General features: G+C 36.7%; 1 protein-coding gene across 1 annotated transcript in view; it reads right to left on the minus strand.

Annotated features, from left to right (window-relative positions):
- Positions 1-21,045, minus strand: part of tbc1d32 (TBC1 domain family, member 32) — a 67,526-nt gene that overhangs the window by 9,548 nt on the left and 36,933 nt on the right. Inside the window, exons 24-32 of the mRNA XM_015359846.2 lie at positions 20,537-20,659; positions 18,278-18,386; positions 17,862-17,955; positions 15,612-15,737; positions 11,525-11,608; positions 5,200-5,269; positions 4,409-4,524; positions 2,092-2,246; positions 958-1,098 (exon numbers count right to left, since the gene is read on the minus strand). Of these exons, the coding sequence (XP_015215332.2) occupies positions 958-1,098; positions 2,092-2,246; positions 4,409-4,524; positions 5,200-5,269; positions 11,525-11,608; positions 15,612-15,737; positions 17,862-17,955; positions 18,278-18,386; positions 20,537-20,659 (1,018 nt within the window). The remainder of the gene's footprint in view (positions 1-957; positions 1,099-2,091; positions 2,247-4,408; positions 4,525-5,199; positions 5,270-11,524; positions 11,609-15,611; positions 15,738-17,861; positions 17,956-18,277; positions 18,387-20,536; positions 20,660-21,045) is intronic.

Consider the following 21,045-nt stretch of genomic DNA (forward strand, 5'->3'; position numbering starts at 1 on the left):
TGGCACACAATTAGCATCAGTGTTATTTTACAAAACTGTAATTTTTCTACAGTTGTTATATCAAAATATGGTTCAGTACCGTTAAATAATAAAACAGTACGACACTCAGCATACTCTTGACATAAAATGATTTGAATCAGAAAAACAAAACTGCAAACACAGGAATTTGAAGAATATAATAACATATTATGATTTCAGGTATATTTTGAGGTAGAGATAAAACCAAAGATTTAAAATTTAAAGCTGACTAAAAGAAGAAGAATGGGATAGATTTTGTAAAGCATAGAGACTGGAAACGTTTACTTAATCCATAGACCAGATTAAGACCAAATGTAAGCAAATCAAAATCTAAAAGGAGACTGTTCAAATAGTTTTACAAATCATTAAAAAAATATAAGGAGAAAATAAACAGGAAAAATAAAACTATATACAATTAAAAAGATTAAGACCCTGCGACAGGAATATAATGAAGTGCAAGCACAGGGAAAAGAGGTATTAGAAAAGCCAAGAGAGAGAAAAGAAAAACTGCAACGGAGGTTATCATTCATTTAATTTAATTTTACTTGCATAAAATCTCATATCTAATATACCTGTATGTTAGATAATATTATTTAATATTCCCACATCTCTTAAAAACCATGTGTATACAGTAGTATTATTGCTGTGGTCCATTCTGATCTTTTCTGTTTTTAACACAAAGCGTTCACAACAGAAATATTCAACTTCAGTATGAACATCTGTATCAGACCCAAATGTCCAAATTTGCGACACATGCTGCAAGGTATTTTTTCACGTGTTTTCTCCATTTTGTGTTGGTTATTTTTCTGTGGTGTATTGTCCATAAGTAATGCTGCTCAATTTAATATTTCAGGATTCAGTAAAATCGAGAGCAGGACAGCTTGAGGCTGCTTTGTAAAGAGATCAATTCTAAGAGGTTAATACAAGCTTGCTTGTTACCTGTGAAGGGGTGAAACCTGACATTCGGAAAGCAGAGAAAACTAGAGGCACTTCTGTCTTCAACAACATCTCTACGTAATGAGCAGTGCAGGAGTAAATAGGATGGATCCCAGATTCCGCAATATCAACGGGATGGTGGACCTGACAAACATAAAAAAAGGGAAACAACGATTTCGTTAACTAAGTAATATCAGCTTCACACCAGGGCCATTTTTCCCAGACGTCAACTTACCAATGTGTCCTTGGACTGTGGGAGGAAACCCCTATGAACTCAGGGAGAACATACACACTCCACACTGACAGCACTCCAGGTATGGACCTGAACCAGGGCCCCAGAGCTGCAAGGCAGCAATGCTAATACAGTGCCACTGTGCCACCCAAAAATGAAATTTGTTTGTTAATGTCGGAGAGCTAGAAGAATGTCTAAAACTATCAAATCAGACATTTTTGTGCTACAAAAATCATTTGGCAGTCCTATGTACTTGTGGCAGTGGCAGAATGTTGTTAGCATTACAATGTACAAAGGAATTCTTATTTTAGTAGTGCAAGTCTTGCTGGGACTAGTGCACAGCCACAGCTGATGGTATATGAATGGGCAATAACATTTGACCAAGTTTCATTTGAACAGAACTCTAGCAGTATAGGCCAATAGTTTCATTCTTTAACACGAAGTCTCAATCCCTTTACATCTAACACTTATAGTGACATGTACATCTTCTAAACTCCATTTTGTACCATAAAACAATGAATTAAATTTAAAAAAACACTTTATTCTTTGAGCTTGAAAATACCTGGGCCTAATGTGTTACTACTCAACTTGGAGGTAGAGAAAGGATGAAATTCAGACAAAACCTGGTTTTAAATAATCATTAATAGCACCTTAACATTGTTGTAAATTTTCAGCATATGGATGGGTTTAAGAAAATAATTTCTTAGTACTTTTTAATACTTAATAAAATCTTGAATCTAATTTTAAAACACAAAGATCTGCTACTAAAACATAAAGCTCTATTTTATTCTGTGATTGCTGCCAAAAGTGAACATGAATCAGGTAAAAATTGTGTTCTACTGACTCTATCCATCAGCAAGATGGAAAACCTCTATTATTATTCACTATATTTCTTTACAACTCACAGAAGCATGTAGTCTGGGCAGCCACAAAAATGCTGAGGCAAGAAGGTTGGAGAATGGCAGTAGAAATTTTAATGCTCTCTCCTTGTCTCCAGACATTATCAGAAACACAGAAGATGCAAACCAGTCATGGCCAGGATAAGCTCCCTGCAGACAATCTGTAAAGCAGAGTCAAGGATTTTTGACAGCAAGTATCCAGCTCTTGTCAGGAAAGACATGTTTCAGTTCTCAACGGACACCTATCGACAGCACATAATCCATGATGAAGTTACGAAGTTAAAACTGAAAAGAGGTTTTTTTTTTTCCCATCTTGGCCATTAAATGTCAGGTTGATCTTTAACAATGGTTTTTAACACACTGTTTTATACCAGGGAATAGACAGAAAAGACTTTACTCCATGGTACAAATACAAGGACCAACAACACTGTAGGAAATCTATATAATGCAAAATAAAAAGATTAATACAGGCACTTAATACTAATTCATGGAATGTAATGCAATGCAATATTTTTTTTCCAGTGGCAACTGGAGATATAGTTCTATATTAATTGTTGAAACATACATTACATTTAAAAGAAAAAAAATCTCTGTGGCAAGAGTATAGACATAAATAAATAAAAAATATAGCTGTGTTGGTTATTGATGGTTTATATCACATCTCCATGATTAAAGAGCATCTAGTATATACAGTAGGCTCACGCTTTACACGGTAGTTAGGTTCCTGACATACAGTAGCTCCTATACCCCAAATCACATATAACCAGAAGAGCCCGTTAGACCCTCCTATTCCCCTGCCTTAAACAAGTGAAATCAATCGTAAGTGTATTACAATGTACGTAGTTTTAAATATGATAAAAACAGTAATAAAGCAAGTACAGTACTGCACAGTAGACAAAAGAGATCTTATAAGATTGAATAATGATAAAAATGCAGAGAGCACAGCAGATGCACAGCTCTCACGAATAGCTTTCTCCCTGTCTCTAACTGCACAAATCAAAGCTCCATTCTTGCCATACATACAGTATGTACCAAACTGGGTACTGTCATTCCACCCTTAACCTTTTCAGGCACTTAACCAAATCAGGCACTTTTCTTGATTTGCCTTTCCTGTGAGCCTGTTTCTTTCACCTTTGTACTTGTATACAGTTTACGGGCCATATTGTGGGTGATGCCACACAATAAACAAAGCACCAGAGTGCTATAGGCTCTGTAACTGGTTCCCAAAGCATAGCTCAGGTGTATGCTGAGCCAGATTGGAATTTGTGAAATTGATTTTTCATCGCCGACTGCGTGTACATAAATTTGCAAAAAATATTTTGCGTAAAGCATGAGTTTACTGAATATGTACATACTGTAGATAAATACAAATAAGAGCATCAAAGGAAACATTTTTTTATAATTGCAACAGTATTATCAGTAAAATAATGAATGATTTTGCTGCAGGTGACTGTATTGAACACACATGGATGATATACCACTGTATATCAGTAAACCCACAAGCCAGTAGTGAGTGGCCACCACTGGGAACAATACAAATAGTACATCTGTGTCACCAGCTTGGCAGCAGGTTGTAGATGCTGTCTACCTGGATTCTGCGCCATTTCTCTCACACAGCTGTAACAAGCATGCAACTCTTCACTGGTCTCTGAGCCCTAGATCCCACATGCCATCCCAGCTCATCCATTAATTGTGCATTGAGCTCATGTTTGGTGAGTATGGCATTTACAAGATAATCACCATTCTCATCTCGCAAGAATGCTACTGTTACAAGTGTAGCATGTTACCTGAGTTCATTACCCTACTGGAATGGAGTCAGGTGAAGGTGTCATGACTTGTGCTCTGAAATGTGGACTATTAAAGATGGATTGTGTTAGGCTGTAACATATTGCCATATTTGAATTTCTGGGCTGTGAACAACCCCAATGGGTGAGCAACAGTGCACTGACTAACAACACAGTACACTAAGGCACTGTTTTCATGATAAGTGGGCATACTGCTTTCTTTCCATCTTTGTTTCTGGATTTTCACCAGATTCGACTTGAACAAGTTAAATCTCATCACATCACATCATTGGGTTTCTGAGCAGCTCATCAATACATATCAGTTCTGGCAGTGAGTAAATTAGCTTTCAGACTTAATTTAGAACCAGTATCGTACAGATCTGATATGAGGACACTACCTCCACCTGCATTTTCGTACTATAAAAGCAAAATATATTTTGTTTATATACATCTACATATTTATTATGCTTGAAAGACAATAATCTGATATTATTTAAAATGTAGTTTAATTCTGACAGTTATGAGTTTAATAAGGATACAAAGAGGTGATTTAACTTTTATTTGTTGCTGACTCAGAAATGTCTGGCAGTGTTTCATAAGCAGACAAAGTTCCTGCTCCACGTCTTCTTTAATCAATTTTAAGTACATGCCATATCTGAAAAATAAATAAAGTTACCTTTAAAATAGATATTTATAACATATATGACAAAGTTTTGAGTTCACCTAAGTGTGGACATCAAATTTTTCTGTTTAACTGTCCTTATCAAATAACTTGCTTTCCAGAAAGACAGCACCATTTAAGCAAACCATACGTTGTACATGATTTGCTGATGTCTAATTTAGTTATAATTACAAAGCATGAAATAATTTGACAAATGTGCTCTTTTAAGCTCCTTATCATAGAACCAGATATGACAGATTTCAATCCAACACAAGTTGCAAGTTATACGCACTTAACAGTTAACAATTTGTTTCCAATAATGATATTGAAGAAAATTCTAAAAACAAATAAAATTGAAACCATGATCAAGTAATGAATTTGCAGTTTATAACTGACAAGACTACTGAGTTCGGATTTATTCATGAATCATACTTACAGTGTATAAATGCATAAATGTGTTTTTGTACAAACATGAATTCATCCAAAAACCTTTTTAAAATAAAAATGTACACTCATAATATGTATTATGCATTACATTTAAAACTTATGCAAATCTAAATTAAAAGTTAAGTATGTGATAATACCAGAAGAAGTTCATTACAATTAATAACATTTTACATTCACGACAAAAATAACAGTAACCAGAGAAGATATACTCATGAAAAGTACCTGATAGACATTTTAATCCCGAGCTGCTCCAAAGTTGATAGGTTTTGATTCTTAACACTGCTATCAAGTGCTATAAAAAGATAAAACAAAGATAGAATGTTAGGACCTGTGTTATCTACCAATTTATGTAGCTATGTAGTTCACATATAAAGACATCACAGCAGAAGTGCAAAACTACTTCAGTAAAAACACAGAATTAAATATGAACAGATCCAAAATCACTATATACTATTAGGGAATCACCTCTTTAAAAAAAGGTTATGGCAGATATGAAATAGAACTATTTTAAGTCACAGAACAGTAGGATTATAGCATTTTTTTACATAGACTTACTGAAGATGAGTTCCAATTAAAAGAGATAGAAGTAACCAGAAAATATTAGTATTAATTACTATTAATTATTGTGGTTTTCTTCGATTTAGAATACAAAATAATGTTACAAAAAAGCAATAATAGTCACTTATATGAAGTTTGATTTCAGTAAATGCTTTTACTATTGAAAACAGCTTAGGAAATTTACTTGTCTTTTCTAATTATCAGATGAAACGTACAATTATCACCTGCGGACAAAGCACCAGGTTGTTTTGTAATAGTAGTACTGTACCACTTTACTATTGTTCCACATATTAATAGTCCATTTTAGCTACAGCATAGCTACACTGTGGAGCTCAGAGAGAGTTAAACTTCAATGAATCAGGCTACACAGTGAAAACTGTCAGGTTGTGTCTAAAGTAAATCACTGAGCCAATTTTACATGTCAGTCACAGCAACAGATGATATGGGCAGTTAAGTGAAGTGAACTGAATGGACTATGACAGCTACTCCCTAGGTATTTCATCTGGTTAAAAGAATAACAAAGCGAAAGGAAGAAATGTTTCATTTTTTCACCACAATCTAACTTTCCATCTAAGATCTACTTCTATAAATAAGCAGCAGAAGACATTGGAAATTTGAACTTCTTATCTTTCTCTGCAGCTTATAAGTTTGTATTACATTGAAATTCAGTATGAAAAATAGTAAAGCTATAGTATTAATATTGTTGACCCAGTAGTCAGAGCAAAACCATAAAAAGATAAAGCTTGATTTGCAGCTTCCGTCTCTCACAATCAGTCTCACAATTGTGGAAAATAAAGTAAAGAAAAGGAAAGAGGTGACACAATAATCAAGCTTTGTGTGGCTTGAATGATATAACCACAATGGTTATATGCTTACACTATTTTAAAATTGCTTCAGACACACTCAAGTGCTGAATGGCTTAGTGGGTGAGCTATTTGACACAATAGTAATAAACTATTTATAGATCACCTTTAAAGGTTTTACAAGGCTTTACAGAATGACAACAACAATAAAAAATACCCAAGATATGCACAATGAAAATAGAAAATGAGAGGAGACAGCAGATGGGGGTACTAAATACAGAAGGCGCAGAGAGGTAAATAACACAACCAGTTAAGTTAAGGCCCTTCTAAAGAAGAAGATTTTAAGTCTGGATTTGAAGGAGTTTAGGAAAGGGAAGGGAACATATTTAGCTTTAATCTTCCTGGTTGAGGGAATGTTACTAAATCACTTCATTAGTGATGAAGTGATTCAACCTGCAGAATCTTAACCCTGGTGACGATCTAGAAAGATAAACTGCCTGTCAAGAGAGCGACACCTTCCTGCTAGCAGCCTGCCGAAGACCTGACTACAAATGGACTCACCAGCAGGGAAGCCAATTCCACAATGAATCCATGGTTTTGTGTACAGTCGATCACCCAGAGGGTTGTCACAAACTACGGCAGAGATGTTCAGAACGATACAATAAATGTGTGAGGTGTACAACAGAAAGTTTGATGGGAAGGTCCACATGCATTGTTCTAGAAAGGACCATCTAGTCAAATACAGAACTTGCAGTTTACATAATAATAATAAATTGTAAGCGAAGTAGAAGGCGCTACAGAGATACTGGATCAGCACTTTCTGCCCTTCATGGGGCTCATCCTGGATTGACAGCATTCCAGTCACACAGCACGTGTCCTCATGCTGCTCTCATGAGAGCAGGATGTGATTTACTTGTGCCTTGGAAGCCCTGTTCCTAAACCAGGATCAGGCCAGTGAACGGTTGCATTCTTGTCCACGATATATGAGAACCTCGTAATAATAATAATAATAACAACAACAACGACAACTTTTATTTATAAAGCACCTTTCCAAACTCAAGGACACTGAACGTCTTGAATAAAGACAAATACAAGAAAAGCACGTTAAGAGTAAATGAACAAAAAATCAAAAGTACTGTATGCAGGTTCATAAAAAAACTGACTGCAGGCAATCAGACATACACCTTGGTAAAAAGGAAACAGTGTTAACATGGAGGACTTCAGAGATGTACTGTACAGTATGATAGAGCCAGATCGTTTAGAGCCTTGAAAATCAGCAGCAAGATCTTGTATTGAATACGTGACTTTACAGGCAACCAATGTAGAGACATACAGTGCCTTGCGAAAGTATTCGGCCCCCTTGAACTTTTCAACCTTTTGCCACATTTCAGGCTTCAAACATAAAGATATAAATTTTTTATTTTATGTGAAGAATCACCAACAAGTGGGACACAATTGTGAAGTGGAACGAAATCTATTGGATTTTTGAAACTTTTTTAACTAATAAAAAAATGAAAAGTGGGGCGTGCAAAATTATTCGGCCCCCTTGCGTTAATACTTTGTAGAGCCACCTTTTGCTGCGATTACAGCTGCAAGTCGCTTGGGGTATGTCTCTATCAGTTTTGCACATCGAGAGACTGAAATTCTTGCCCATTCTTCCTTGCAAAACAGCTCGAGCTCAGTGAGGTTGGATGGAGAGCGTTTGTGAACAGCAGTTTTCAGCTCTTTCCACAGATTCTCGATTGGATTCAGGTCTGGACTTTGACTTGGCCATTCAAACACCTGGATACGTTTATTTGTGAACCATTCCTTTGTAGATTTTGCTGTATGTTTGGGATCATTGTCTTGTTGGAAGATAAAACTCCGTCCCAGTGTCAGGTCTTTTGCAGACTCCAACAGGTTTTCATCCAGAATGGTCCTGTATTTGGCTGCATCCATCTTCCCTCAATTTTAACCATCTTCCCTGTCCCTGCTGAAGAAAAGCAGGCCCAAACCATGATGCTGCCACCACCATGTTTGACAGTGGGGATGGTGTGTTGAGGGTGATGAGCTGTGTTGCTTTTACGCCAAACATATCGTTTTGCATTGTGGCCAAAAAGTTCGATTTTGGTTTCATCTGACCAGAGCACCTTCTTCCACATGTTTGGGGTGTCTCCCAGGTGGCTTGTGGCAAGCTTTAGACGAGACTTTTTATGGATATCTTTGAGAAATGGCTTTCTTCTTGCCACTCTTCCATAAAGGCCAGATTTGTGCAGTGTAAGACTGATTGTTGTCCTATGGACAGACTCTCCCACCTCAGCTGTAGTTCTCTGCAGTTCATCCAGAGTGATCATGGGCCTCTTGGCTGCATCTCTGATCAGTCTTCTCCTTGTCTGAGCTGAAAGTTTAGAGGGACGGCCAGGTCTTGGTAGATTTGCAGTGGTCTGATACTCCTTCCATTTCAAGATGAGCGCTTGCACAGTGCTCCTTGGGATGTTTGAAGCATGGTAAATCTTTTTGTATCCAAATCCGGCTTTAAACTTCTCCACAACAGTATTATGGACCTGCCTGGTGTGTTCCTTGGTCTTCATGATGCTCTCTGCGCTTTCAACAGAACCTTGAGACTATCACAGAGCAGGTGCATTTATACAGAGACTTGATTACACACAGGTGGATTCTATTTATCACCATCAGTCATTTAGGACAACATTGGATCATTCAGAGATCCTCGCTGAACTTCTGGAGTGAGTTTGCTGCACTGAAAGTAAAGGGGCCGAATAATTTTGCACGCCCCACTTTTCATTTTTTTATTAGTTAAAAAAGTTTCAAAAATCCAATAGATTTCGTTCCACTTCACAATTGTGTCCCACTTGTTGGTGATTCTTTACATAAAATAAAAAATGTATATCTTTATGTTTGAAGCCTGAAATGTGGCAAAAGGTTGAAAAGTTCAAGGGGGCCGAATACTTTCGCAAGGCACTGTAAGAATAGGAGTGATATGCTGCCAGGGTCTAGTGTAAGTAAGTAGTCTATCTGCAGAGCAAATCAAGCCTTGATGTTATAAATGCATGGATCAGTCTCTCAGCATTGGACACTGATAAAAATTGAATATTGAAATATTTCTAAGGTAAAATATATATATATTTATAAACAAAATCACAAGAAAGCATTTGCAATGTGTTTTGCAAATGTACATTTGCAAATTCTCCAATGATGTTACTAGACTGTGACTTTCATAATAGACCACCTGTTGATGACAAATGTTAATGAGCATAATGAATTTATGTCATGTCTTTTCAATATAATGTCAGTACAACATTTACATAAAAAACGCTTTATTCTTGATAACACTGTTGTGAATTTGTTTCAGTTCTAAGTGATACGATGACAAGAGAACGGGCCTGCTGCAAGCATCTTTTGATCAAAAATAGCAATTGAGGTGCAATAGAGGGAAATAAAGAGCTAAGGATAAGGAAATGATTAAAGAAGCCAGGTAAAATGTAGCTTGAAAAACGTTGACATATAGGGGAAGAAAGGCAGTGCAAATAATCCAAAGAACATCTATGAAGTCCTTATCTGGGCACACATGAGTGCTTCTGAAACGGACTCACTCACTTTGTAGGTTACCGAACTCAAAATGGTGATTAATGAAATGATTCTACCAGGACAGGTTTCCATCTTAAGATCACTGCTATGCATGAAAAGCACTCTGAGCATTTGTTTTCCAGAGCTATTAAACCTTTTACCTACAATAAATTAAAATCCCACTTGAGACAGATACAACAGGATGATTTTCTAGAACAAATATGTTTTAGAGAAGTGAGATTTGGTCAGATTATTGAAATTTTCAAGGTGACTGTTTTTTTTACATTAAATCAGATGTGCTCCATTTGTTTCACTGCATAAAGAAACATTCGCACAGAATTCTTTTACAGAATTCTTTATTACATCCATACTATTTTCACACTATGCAAATAGTTTTTACCTGTTTAATGTTTTATTATATGTGTTTTACTGAATTCTGTGATCTGCATTATCTTCTTCTCCATCCCAAATATCAATATAAAATATAAAATATCAAAAACCACTGAATTTCTAAAATCTTGCACATGAAGGCACTGTGCCTTTTAGCCTATTGGAACAGAATTGCAGTGACAATGCCTTTCATTCAAAGTCTTTTTAGAAGCAATTGATGCTGTTAAAATAATAAGGGACAAGTGACAATAAAAGTTAAAATAATAATGGACAACCGAAGCACCAATATGAAATCACACATTTAAGGCAAAAATTAACATTTGATTTATACTGTCATTTTATGCAGTCTTTCAGAATCGTTTAAATGATCTAATTTAATGCCGACCATACACCCTAGAAGGGTTTGTAGCTAAATGGGTAATAAATTGTGATATGTGATAACTCTCCATCTGAATAAAAGTAATTTAGTTTACTGTTTAGACTATTTAATACTAAGCATTTTATTACTGTTGTGAACTTTAGCATCTTGTCTGCAGCGATTAGGTTGGGACAGCGATTGGCGTGCTTCATATAGCCAGCAGCCATATCACCCTGCAACTCACAACTGGCAGCCCACTGAAGCTCAGAAGAGGTGTTAGTGGAGTCAGCAGGGGGCGCTCACCCTGCAATCCATGTGGGTCCTAATGCCCCAGTATAGCGACAGGGACACTATACTGTAAAAAGGCGCCATCCTTCAAATGAGACGTAAAACCAAGATCTTGACTGTCTGTGGTCATTAAAAATCCGAGGGTGTTTCTCGAAAAGAATAGGGGTGTAACCCCGGCGTCCTGGCCAAATTTCCCATTGGCCCTTATCAGTCATGGCCTCCTAATAATCCCCATCGACGAATTGGCTTCATTACTCTCTGCTCTCCTCCCCACTGAGAGCTGGTGTGTGGGGACCGTTCTGGCGCACTATGGCTGCCGTCGCTTCATCCAGGTGGGGCTGCACATTGGTGGTGGTGGAGGGGAGTGCCCATTAGATAAGACTTTACTGATCCCGAAGGAAAACTGAGGTGTTACCTACCCACATAGGCCTTTCATCTAAAACTGCTTTCTGTAATTGCAACTTTTTTTAAGGTACATTACACCAGCATCTTCACATCATGATACACAAATATGATAGCCTAAGTATGTACTGTTTATTTATATAATTTAAAGCAAAAACTATACTGTATACTGTCTTGTACTAACCTTTGTAATCTTGAGAAAGGAAGAAGCACTCTGAAGGACTGGATGAAAGATGTATGGTAGTTTTTTCAAGTAAATCAGCCAGAACTGCACAGAAGAAACAAGAGTTTTTTGAACATCACAAAATACATTTAAAAAGCTATTTCAGCTAAAGGTACAGTGATAAATCCTCCCTTAAGTACAGAAAATGCAGTGGTAATCAACATTATTCTTTGCCAATTCATACCCAGTGAAAGAAAAAAGGCAGGTATAATAGAAGTGTGTTTTGCATTTCAATAACCATAATCAAATAGCTCTATTTCCATTTACTTTTCCGTTATCCTTACAAGAAAAACAATGGTATGCCCTTGAAAGATCATATCAGGAATAGCAATTCATTTCCTACATCCCAAGCTCGTCTACAATTTATCTGTTTTAAAGGAAAGACAATGAATCTTGATGACTGATGTAAAAAGCTTAAATCAAGCATTATGTTAAATTATATGATTCACTCTTGACATAAACATTTCTCATAGAGATGAGTCAATCAATGAATTTAACAAGCCCCTCATTATCTAAACTATTGGGATTTAAAGGAAACATCCTGTCAAGTAATTCTATTGAATAAGTGCAAAGATGTAGTCAACATCACATAAGATCTGTGTAGGGTTATTGGAAGCATAAGCCACATAATTTTTAAGCATTGCATTATTTACTTGTTTTGGGCTGAACATAACTGAAAAGTTTACTAAACTTAAAATGCTAGCTAAATGAGAAAAACATTTTTAACTGTTAATTTTATTTTAGGCCCTTAAATCTACTATACATAATGTATCCCTCTGCTACTGTAGCTGTGGAAAATCTTCCACCGGTAGCAAAAAAAAAAGAATGTGTGTCAGGACAGGACAAGGAAATACAAGAGGCAGACAATAATGGTCGCCTTGTTAAAGTGTCTTTCGTTTTTCCATTAGAAAAATGGGAATCTTTCAATTCCCAAAACCCAAAATACAAAACAAATTAGGACCTCCAGAATCAATTCTACCAATCCCAACAAAATCAATCTAAAGATTTATTAAAATATCTTAAATACATAAGATGGGTTATAAATGAGAGGAAGCCATGTGGCCCCTGGTTGCTACTGTAGTTCCTAAATGATCGGAGGGTCTCATCCAGCCATTTCTTGCAAGAAGCCAGGGTATCAACTTCAATAACATGGCCAAGTAAAAAAAAGATCTGTGGCTCCTCCTTTAATACGTTGTATACTACATTCTTACATGGAAATAAGTCTCTGGAAACAAGAGATTAAAGATTAAATTGTGTGATCATTTTACAGGACATAAATCTTCAAATAACTGCAACACTCTTAAGAAATTACACATTTCATGAATAATTATATTAAGTAAAGGTGTTTAAGTATTCTGAATACCAATGGCTTGCATGCATTAAATTTACAAATACAATTAACTAAAATGAGACAGTAACCATTAAAGAGGACATAACAGGTTTAACATTATTAGACACTGCATCATATATCAAAGGCAATTCTACTTTTTTTTTTGGTAACGGACCATATAGCAATACATACTGATTAACATTTATGTTTAGCACGGGTTAAGCTTAAATGTTCATACATCACCAGCTGGGGCTGAGTTATGTCATTTAATAAGAGGCAATACATTTCCATTATTACTGCAGGAGAATGCTAAACCACACAGGGTGAAAAAAATCACACAGATTTTTCCATTTTCACTTAGCGACTGATATGCACGACTAATGTGGACAAAGTGTTATTTCCAAACATGGAGTTTGGAAACAAAAAAGGTACATGACAAAGCCTGTGAATAACCAGGAGTAGCACTCAATACAGTGCTAAATGCCAGTCCCCAGTGGCTTATGAAATCTCAGAAAATACAAAATAACCATAACTTTTCAAGTACAGTCAAAAGGCATCTGTTTGTCCCCGCTAGTATGTGCGGTGAATGCACTAACTCCACCACACCAATACTGGACAACCACACATGGTTTTAGAAACACTGTAAGAACAGAGCATGCATTGTGAATTCTAAAATACTACGTATGCAAGAATAAAAAGCTTTGCCACACATAAAAAATAAGGAAACATATAGATCACAAATTGATATGAAAAACATGAAAGCATAGATCATACAGGTGAGAAATATTGAACTACCATTAAGATTCCAGCTGGTAAATTAAATCCTACAGTAACAGATGTATTGAAAAACTGTCACCTGTAAAGCTTAATTCTGTTTTTACTTTTAATTTTTAATTTAATTTTTACTTCCTATTCATAAAAACTGAACTTTTTTTATTACATCGTACAAAGATATAGGAAAATAATGCAGAATGAAAATGTATTAATACTGTATTCTTCAATTTATTTTTATTCTAACAGACCCAATTATTATTAAAAATTATGTTACATGAGAAAGGTACGCTAGTGAAAAACAGAACAATGTCAGTCTTATACCATTATTTTAAAGTAGAAACCACATTAAATCACTGATTCAAGATACACTCAATCCAAAAAACACTCAAACACTGTCACCACCCCAAGGAATAGACCACATACTATAGATCTTAATAGGAAGCAGTTATACTCCGTTACTGTGCATTAGTGAGTGATGTGAAACTGATGATTCTAGTCAGGACTGTGTGAGAGCTTTAAAGACAAACAACCTCCTCCTGCAAACAGGATATCAAAATGAGGAAGAAAGTGCTTATGGATCCTATATGTATTGAATAAGAGAATAAAATAATTATAATCTTTATTTCTTGCATCATTTTGTGATACTTTCTAAACTATGAGTTATATGGAAGGAAAATTAAAAGTATTCATATGTAGAGACAGCACAGATTGAAAAGGATGGAGAAACAGTGAGTGAAGAAAAAAGGGAAAAGAAAAGACAAGAACCGAAAAGAAAGGAAACACTAGCAGCCAACACTCTGGCTAGGATATATCAAAATCTCCTCACGTCTCTTTGAAAAGAACAGACGAGTTTAAAGACAGGCTACTCGCAGGGTTGTCTACTCAGAGCTGACAGGTGGTCAACTGTGGGTGGAGCGGGGGGTGGGCTCCCTCCAGCTGAACTCAATCATCTTGGGAGCTCATGTCTCACAGGGTTCAAGACACTGGAGTCCCAGTGCCATTGAGCCAGTCACTTAACACAAGACTGGGGTGGTGTTGCTCTGTCAGGTCTGCCAGTAAGGTTACGGTTGTGGCAGACTAGACCTTGACCCTTAGTTAATAGCAGCTGGTGACAAATTCCATCCGGATCCCCCACAAGAGGAGCGGTAACAATCATCGGGTTATAAATCCCTTTAAGGGGACTTATAAATTAAGGGGACTTAATGACCCCTACAGGGACAAAGAACTAGGTTTGGTCATATCATTAAAAATCAGTCATTTACAAATCTGGGGATGGAGGGAGTTTAAGGTCAAGGTATTTAATACCACACCGTGCTAGGGGAAGATCATATGGTACAAACTCCTGAGGGACAGAAAGGTTAGCTCTTGGGTAGACTGAGGGAGAGAGTATGTCCCCTCAGTCGTAATTCTGCTGCAAACTGCATCAACATCAGCATCAAAGGGCAATCAAAGGGCAAGGGCTGCTGAAGTTAGTCTTTCGATATTTGTGGGGTGGTTGGAAAGGGAACACTTTTGATTTAGTTACTAACAAGCTAAGCCCTGGTGTTTCAGCAGGCGGCAGAGCGGTGTCTGGAAGGGACCAGAGAAACACCTAATTAACCCTGGGGGAGGTTAAAGTAATTAGGAATCAAAGACACAGGTGCGGCAAGATGGGTTGCTGGAAATGGAGTCTCGATAGACTAACACAGTGGTAAGAGACTTTCCCCAAAGATGGGATACGACAGCAACTAGTCTCAGAGGAGATGAAAAACCTTAACATGAGACAGATTCTCACACATGGTTATGGCCTAGGGTTAGGGGTAGCTGGGTATCCAGCCCTGGAGTAGGAAGGGGTTTGACAGTCTCACCAGAGTTACATCACAACAGAACCATCAAAAAGTAAATTAATAACAGAAAAATATTAACTCGAACATAATTTCTTTATTGTACTGAAAAAGATTTTACCATTCCCTTTGATGATATCTGGCTTGGTGGCCATCGCCTTACAGAACTGTTTCCTGCAGGTTTCCATCCAGTTTGCTTGTTTTTCTGGATTCTTTGAAAACGCCAGGAATTTACTGATCTCAGTTTCTGAAACACAAATTGCACAGCATGGTTCTTCCCACCTCATGTTACACTTTTACACTGCTATGAAAACATGGACTGAACGACAATTTGTGACAAAAGCAACATTTTTTCATCCTAACTGCATGGTTCATATGCATCAGTTACTTCATGCACCGTTTGTACCTTACAATTTTAAAAAGCCTATTATTTTTCTAATCAATTCAGAACGTTGTTTTATTTTGCACAGAGAACATGCAGTAGTTCTCATTAACAGTCCTCCTGGGCTGTCTGGGTTGTGAAGCTACTTTAAGTGCAACAGTCTACAATTTTAAAGTTAAAAAGCTTTTCACACCCCTTACTGAGCACACCAGTTTAGCTGGAACTGAACTCGCTCCACGCAGTGATCACAACCCAGCCAAAACATCTCTGGGTGATGGAAGGAATTCATCAAAATGTCGACATTTGAGTCTAGAGCTTCCACAACTAATGTTCCTTTTCTAAAATACCCCAAAAAGTAATCACCAGCCCCCAAAATATAACACATTAACACATTCAAACATGTTCATCCCCTTCAGTCATTGTTCTCCTGGATTCAGCAGTAGCTTATTATATTGCGTATCATAAAACTATTTTCATTGATTTGGCTGCACATACCTGTATGAGTACACGTCTGAAATCATACTAGGATCGTGTTTGCATCGAAGTTAAACCTTCGGTTAAAACCTACTCGATATATGTTAATCATGGTTATTTTAAGACTGAGTTTTTTAATCTCTTACTTTGAGCTTCCTTTTATTGTCACAGATGGGAAACTTGCTTTGCAGGCAGGTTAGAGACATAACACAATACACAACACAACCTGAACCCATGAACCTATTTACAAATAAGAAGCATATGTCTATGACAAGAAAGAAAAAAAAACATAAATAAAGTATACAATCATTTGTCGAAATTAAGCAGGTCAGCATAGTCATGGGAACAAGGAAAACTTTGTTCTATTGCACATAAATCTGGGTTGTCTAAACTTAAACGTAATTATGTGTCTGCCCTCAATTATGTGTCTGTCTGTATACAGGATGTGGAGGATGGGGGACAGCACACAGCTCTGGGGAGACCAGGTGGAACAACAGAGTTGCTTTGAAAAGACCACTTACCCTCACCCTGAGATCTCTTGATCAAAACATTTAAGATCCAACCTCAAATACTTCCTCTAAAGAGTATTATTCAACATCCAAGATCCTTATTCCACACATTCACTGACCACACATTTAGAACTAAAGATGTCTCTTGGATGTACCTGTTATCTCTATAGTCTGTGCATGCTTAGAACATGTAGAAAGTAGAAATGTGAATTTACAGGAACTTTCCATACAACTGTATATCAGTGAGGTGGAACTGTTAGTAATGGGTCTCAAACCACAAACCACAGAGAGGTGCCTCCTTTACTAGTTAACATTGAAACCAGTAACTCTTGACAGAATCAAAACTTTGTAAATGGAAAGGTATTCTACAAATAAAAAAGTGACTAAAATTACATGTCCTGTATTATTTTTATAACATCATGTAATAAGTGACAGGCCTTCTTTAATCCTGTGCAGAATCTATTATATATTGTTGTTTGCTTCCTCACCTACAGTATAACATTATCTGGTCACATTCAACTTGAAGTAATATATTTTAGGTTACCACTGATAGCTTTGAGCTCCTTGGTCCTGGACTCAATTCCAAGTTGGAGTTGGCAAAAGAAAAATTTTCTTTTTCAATAAAATTTACATCTCCCCCCTTGATGAATGTAACAAATATTTTTTCAACGTTACTGTATGAGGTTTAATCACACAGTGCCTTAACATATTACTGTAAAACAAAATCATCCACCTGACATCAGCAAGATGCATAGTTCTGGTTAACCCAGAGTTTAGCCTGGAAACACAGGACAGACAGAGGAACTACAACCTGGACAGACATATCTTTGAAAAGTGGGAAAAAAAACCTGGAGCAACCACAAAAATCCTACAAGGACATGGGGAGGACATAAGTTCTAAACAAACGCTAACCCAGGCCAGAATCGAACCCTGGACACAAGAGTCATGAAGCAACAGTGCTGCAGCGGTGATGAAGGAAAAGTGCAGAAATCCATTTTCTCCATACCTTGTTTACAAGGAACTATCTTCGGAACATCGTGAAGGTAACAGTTTGGTAGTGGGTATGTTGAAAACATGGGCCAAGGATATGGGTCAGGGCCCTGAAAAGAGAAGGCAACGTGTACATGGCAACACGGGTGAGATGACATATCTTTCTCAGTGTATTACACTGCTCCTGCATTACTGATTTTTGACATTGCTCTGAGGTTCTTTGCCCATGCTCCTCAAATTTAAAAGCACACATTAATATCTATTGTTAAGAAAAATAATATGTAAATATACATACATACAGTACCATATTCAGAGGTACTGAAAAAAAAATCACAATTCCTAACTCTGAGTGATGTTACTACAGTACAATCTCCCCATACAACTTGTGTGAGCTCAAACGTACAGCCGTGCATTTCGAACAGTAAAGCTTACCTTCTGTAGAACTCTAGGTGGCAAAAAACGCTCCGATGGCCCACCAATCAAGTTAATCCGTACAAGAATATGATTCCTTTCTATGGACAATCCGTCAATGATGAATTGCCTGCAGGAAAATCTTATTATTCCTAATATCATCTATACTACTGTACAGTATGTTTACATCTTTAATCAAGATGAGTTAGTATATTATTAATATTTTGCCTCAGACATTTTCAATTTTTGATATTCATGTTCTTTTCTTGCCTACGTAACGATCCAGCACATTTTACTACAGATAATAATGCATGAGGTAATGTACAATCAGGTTAAATATGTATATTAACATAGCACCTATGTAATGCAGGCACAAACGTAGCAGGATCAGGATTCTCTGTATATGAATTTCAGTTTACTTTGTTTTTTGAGCTGTGGATGAAATTAAAGTTGTCTTTCTGAACACATACTGCTCCTCCCACGTGTTCAGAGCTCCCTCTCCCACCCTCTTCACATTAGCAATCCCATTTCATCTTCCAGAATTCAAGCTAAAGGCAGATGGAATTTTATGATATACCGTAAAAGCCCTTTTGTGAACTTAAGTGAAGCACAGACAAAGTGGATTGCAATCTGGTAAAGTAAACTACAGCAGGAGGATTTTTGAAAAATATTTAACAAAAAGGGAAGAGCTTTATAGGTATGACAGAAACCAAGCCATATTTACACAATAAAATTAAAGGTTTTTTATTTACAACATACTGTAGGATATACAGTACACTAACAGGCCACATTATAAGCAAGCCACAGCTCAGTCCTACTAAGTAAGGTACATTCAGTGCAATCCCAGTGCTATCAGCTGAAGAGTGGGATAGGATTATGCTACAAATATTCCAGAACCTAACTGAATACAGCAATATATGCTGTTGTGCTACTCACAGGGGCCAAACACGTTATCTGGTGAGGCTTGTAATACTTTTGTTAGTGAGAGCATAAATGCAAAATTAACATTTTTAAATTTCTCACACCAGTTATTAAATCTTGGTACTAAAATAAATGAACTGACTGCATCTCAAAATTTTACCAATTCTGAATTAAGCACAAAATCATGAATGTTATGAAAGTACTGTATGGTCTCCATTGTTGTCATAAATTCCTGGTCTCACCATAGATTAAAGTGAGTTTGCACAAACTGTGATGTGAAGCAGCCCTTCCTTTTCACTAGTCACTGTAGACTGTAAAGATAAAATGTGTAATGTGATCTACGAATCTTTACTCTTGGAAACCATAGAAGCTCTGAGTCACTTTAATCTGTTAAAATACTGCATGTTGTGTAAAATGTACACCATTTTCAAAATAGTTGCCTTGCACATCCACACACATCTGCCACCCCATCTTAACATCACGGATGCTTTTGTAATAACACGTCAGAGGTTTAGGTTTAGGAAGGGGGGTCTAGGACTTCAGCAGCAGATCCCATTTCAGCCATTGTCACTTACACATGACAACAGGAAATCAAACTTACAAAGCAGGGGAGGGGAGTCACAACTGCAGGAGGTCAGGAGGAGAGGTCAGTAACTGGATTATTAATAGTATGTATTTTGTGGTGAAACAATAGCATGAATGTGTTACCTTGTTCAGTAAATGAAGAAAAGGCAGACTTATTAGCTGTTTTAGGCATTTTATTCATAGAGGATAACAGGACTGAAGGTTCACTGTGACCCCTCTCAGTAAGACCACACCAGAAGGTAGATCTGGCTGCCTTAAGCGAAGCCTATCGATGAACGGAAATCCCCATATTCCACCACAAGTAGAGGTTCTGTCATCATTTTGATAAATCAATGCTCGTAGTGTATATACTGGAGACTGACAATATATTGTAGCTTTTGCTATTCCTAACCCTCAAACTTGTGACTCAACCAAAAAGACAAATGGCCTGTTTAACTGTTTGGTTTTTTGTTTCAAAATATTGAAAACTGAAAAGGACAGTGAATTCATTTTTTTCCTATGGCTCTCACTTTTGAAAATACTTCTGGAAAAAAAAATGTATTGACAGAGAAGTAATTGACAGCATTAAAATATGGTTAACCCCATATTTGTTACCTGCTGGAAAACATTAACCCAATTATCTTCTCTAAGAAAAGCTGTACTGAGTTGTCCTTTCCATAAAGTTAGAGACAGATAACATTTATCTGGAGATCTAAAATCAACACGGTATTCAAAAGCTTTACATCATATACATCTTTAAATTCTGTAAGACTTTACCTCTGCAGCTTTACCTACCCTTCACTTCCAGAAGATTCACTCACATTGTCCTTTTGGCTCTGAAGCAGTATTTCAGAGATTCTGTACTGTGATTCCAAGAGTAACAGTGAATCCAGATTACAGCACACCACATTCAGAATTCTGAAACACAGACACAGGATCTACGTCAAAATAAAACCATTTAACAAATAAAATAGAAAATCAACCTTTATATCCATTACATTAGTTCACAAAAGTGAAATATAAACTAAAGTTTAAGAATCTCACAATAAACGACAGTGGTGCTAGAAGGTTTGTGAATTTTCTGAATTTCTACATAAATTTGACCTACAATGTGATCAGATCTTCATCTAAGTCACACAAATAGATAAAGAGAACCCAATAAAACAAATAACATACAAAAGGATATACTTTTTCATTCATTTATTGATCAAAATGATCCAGGATTAAATGTCTTTGCTGGAAAAAGTATGTGAACCTGTGCTTTCAGTAACTGGTATGACCCCCTTGAGCAGCAATGACTTCAA

The sequence above is a fragment of the Lepisosteus oculatus genome, chromosome 2 (assembly GCF_040954835.1).
Source record: "Lepisosteus oculatus isolate fLepOcu1 chromosome 2, fLepOcu1.hap2, whole genome shotgun sequence".
Taxonomy (NCBI): domain Eukaryota; kingdom Metazoa; phylum Chordata; class Actinopteri; order Semionotiformes; family Lepisosteidae; genus Lepisosteus; species Lepisosteus oculatus.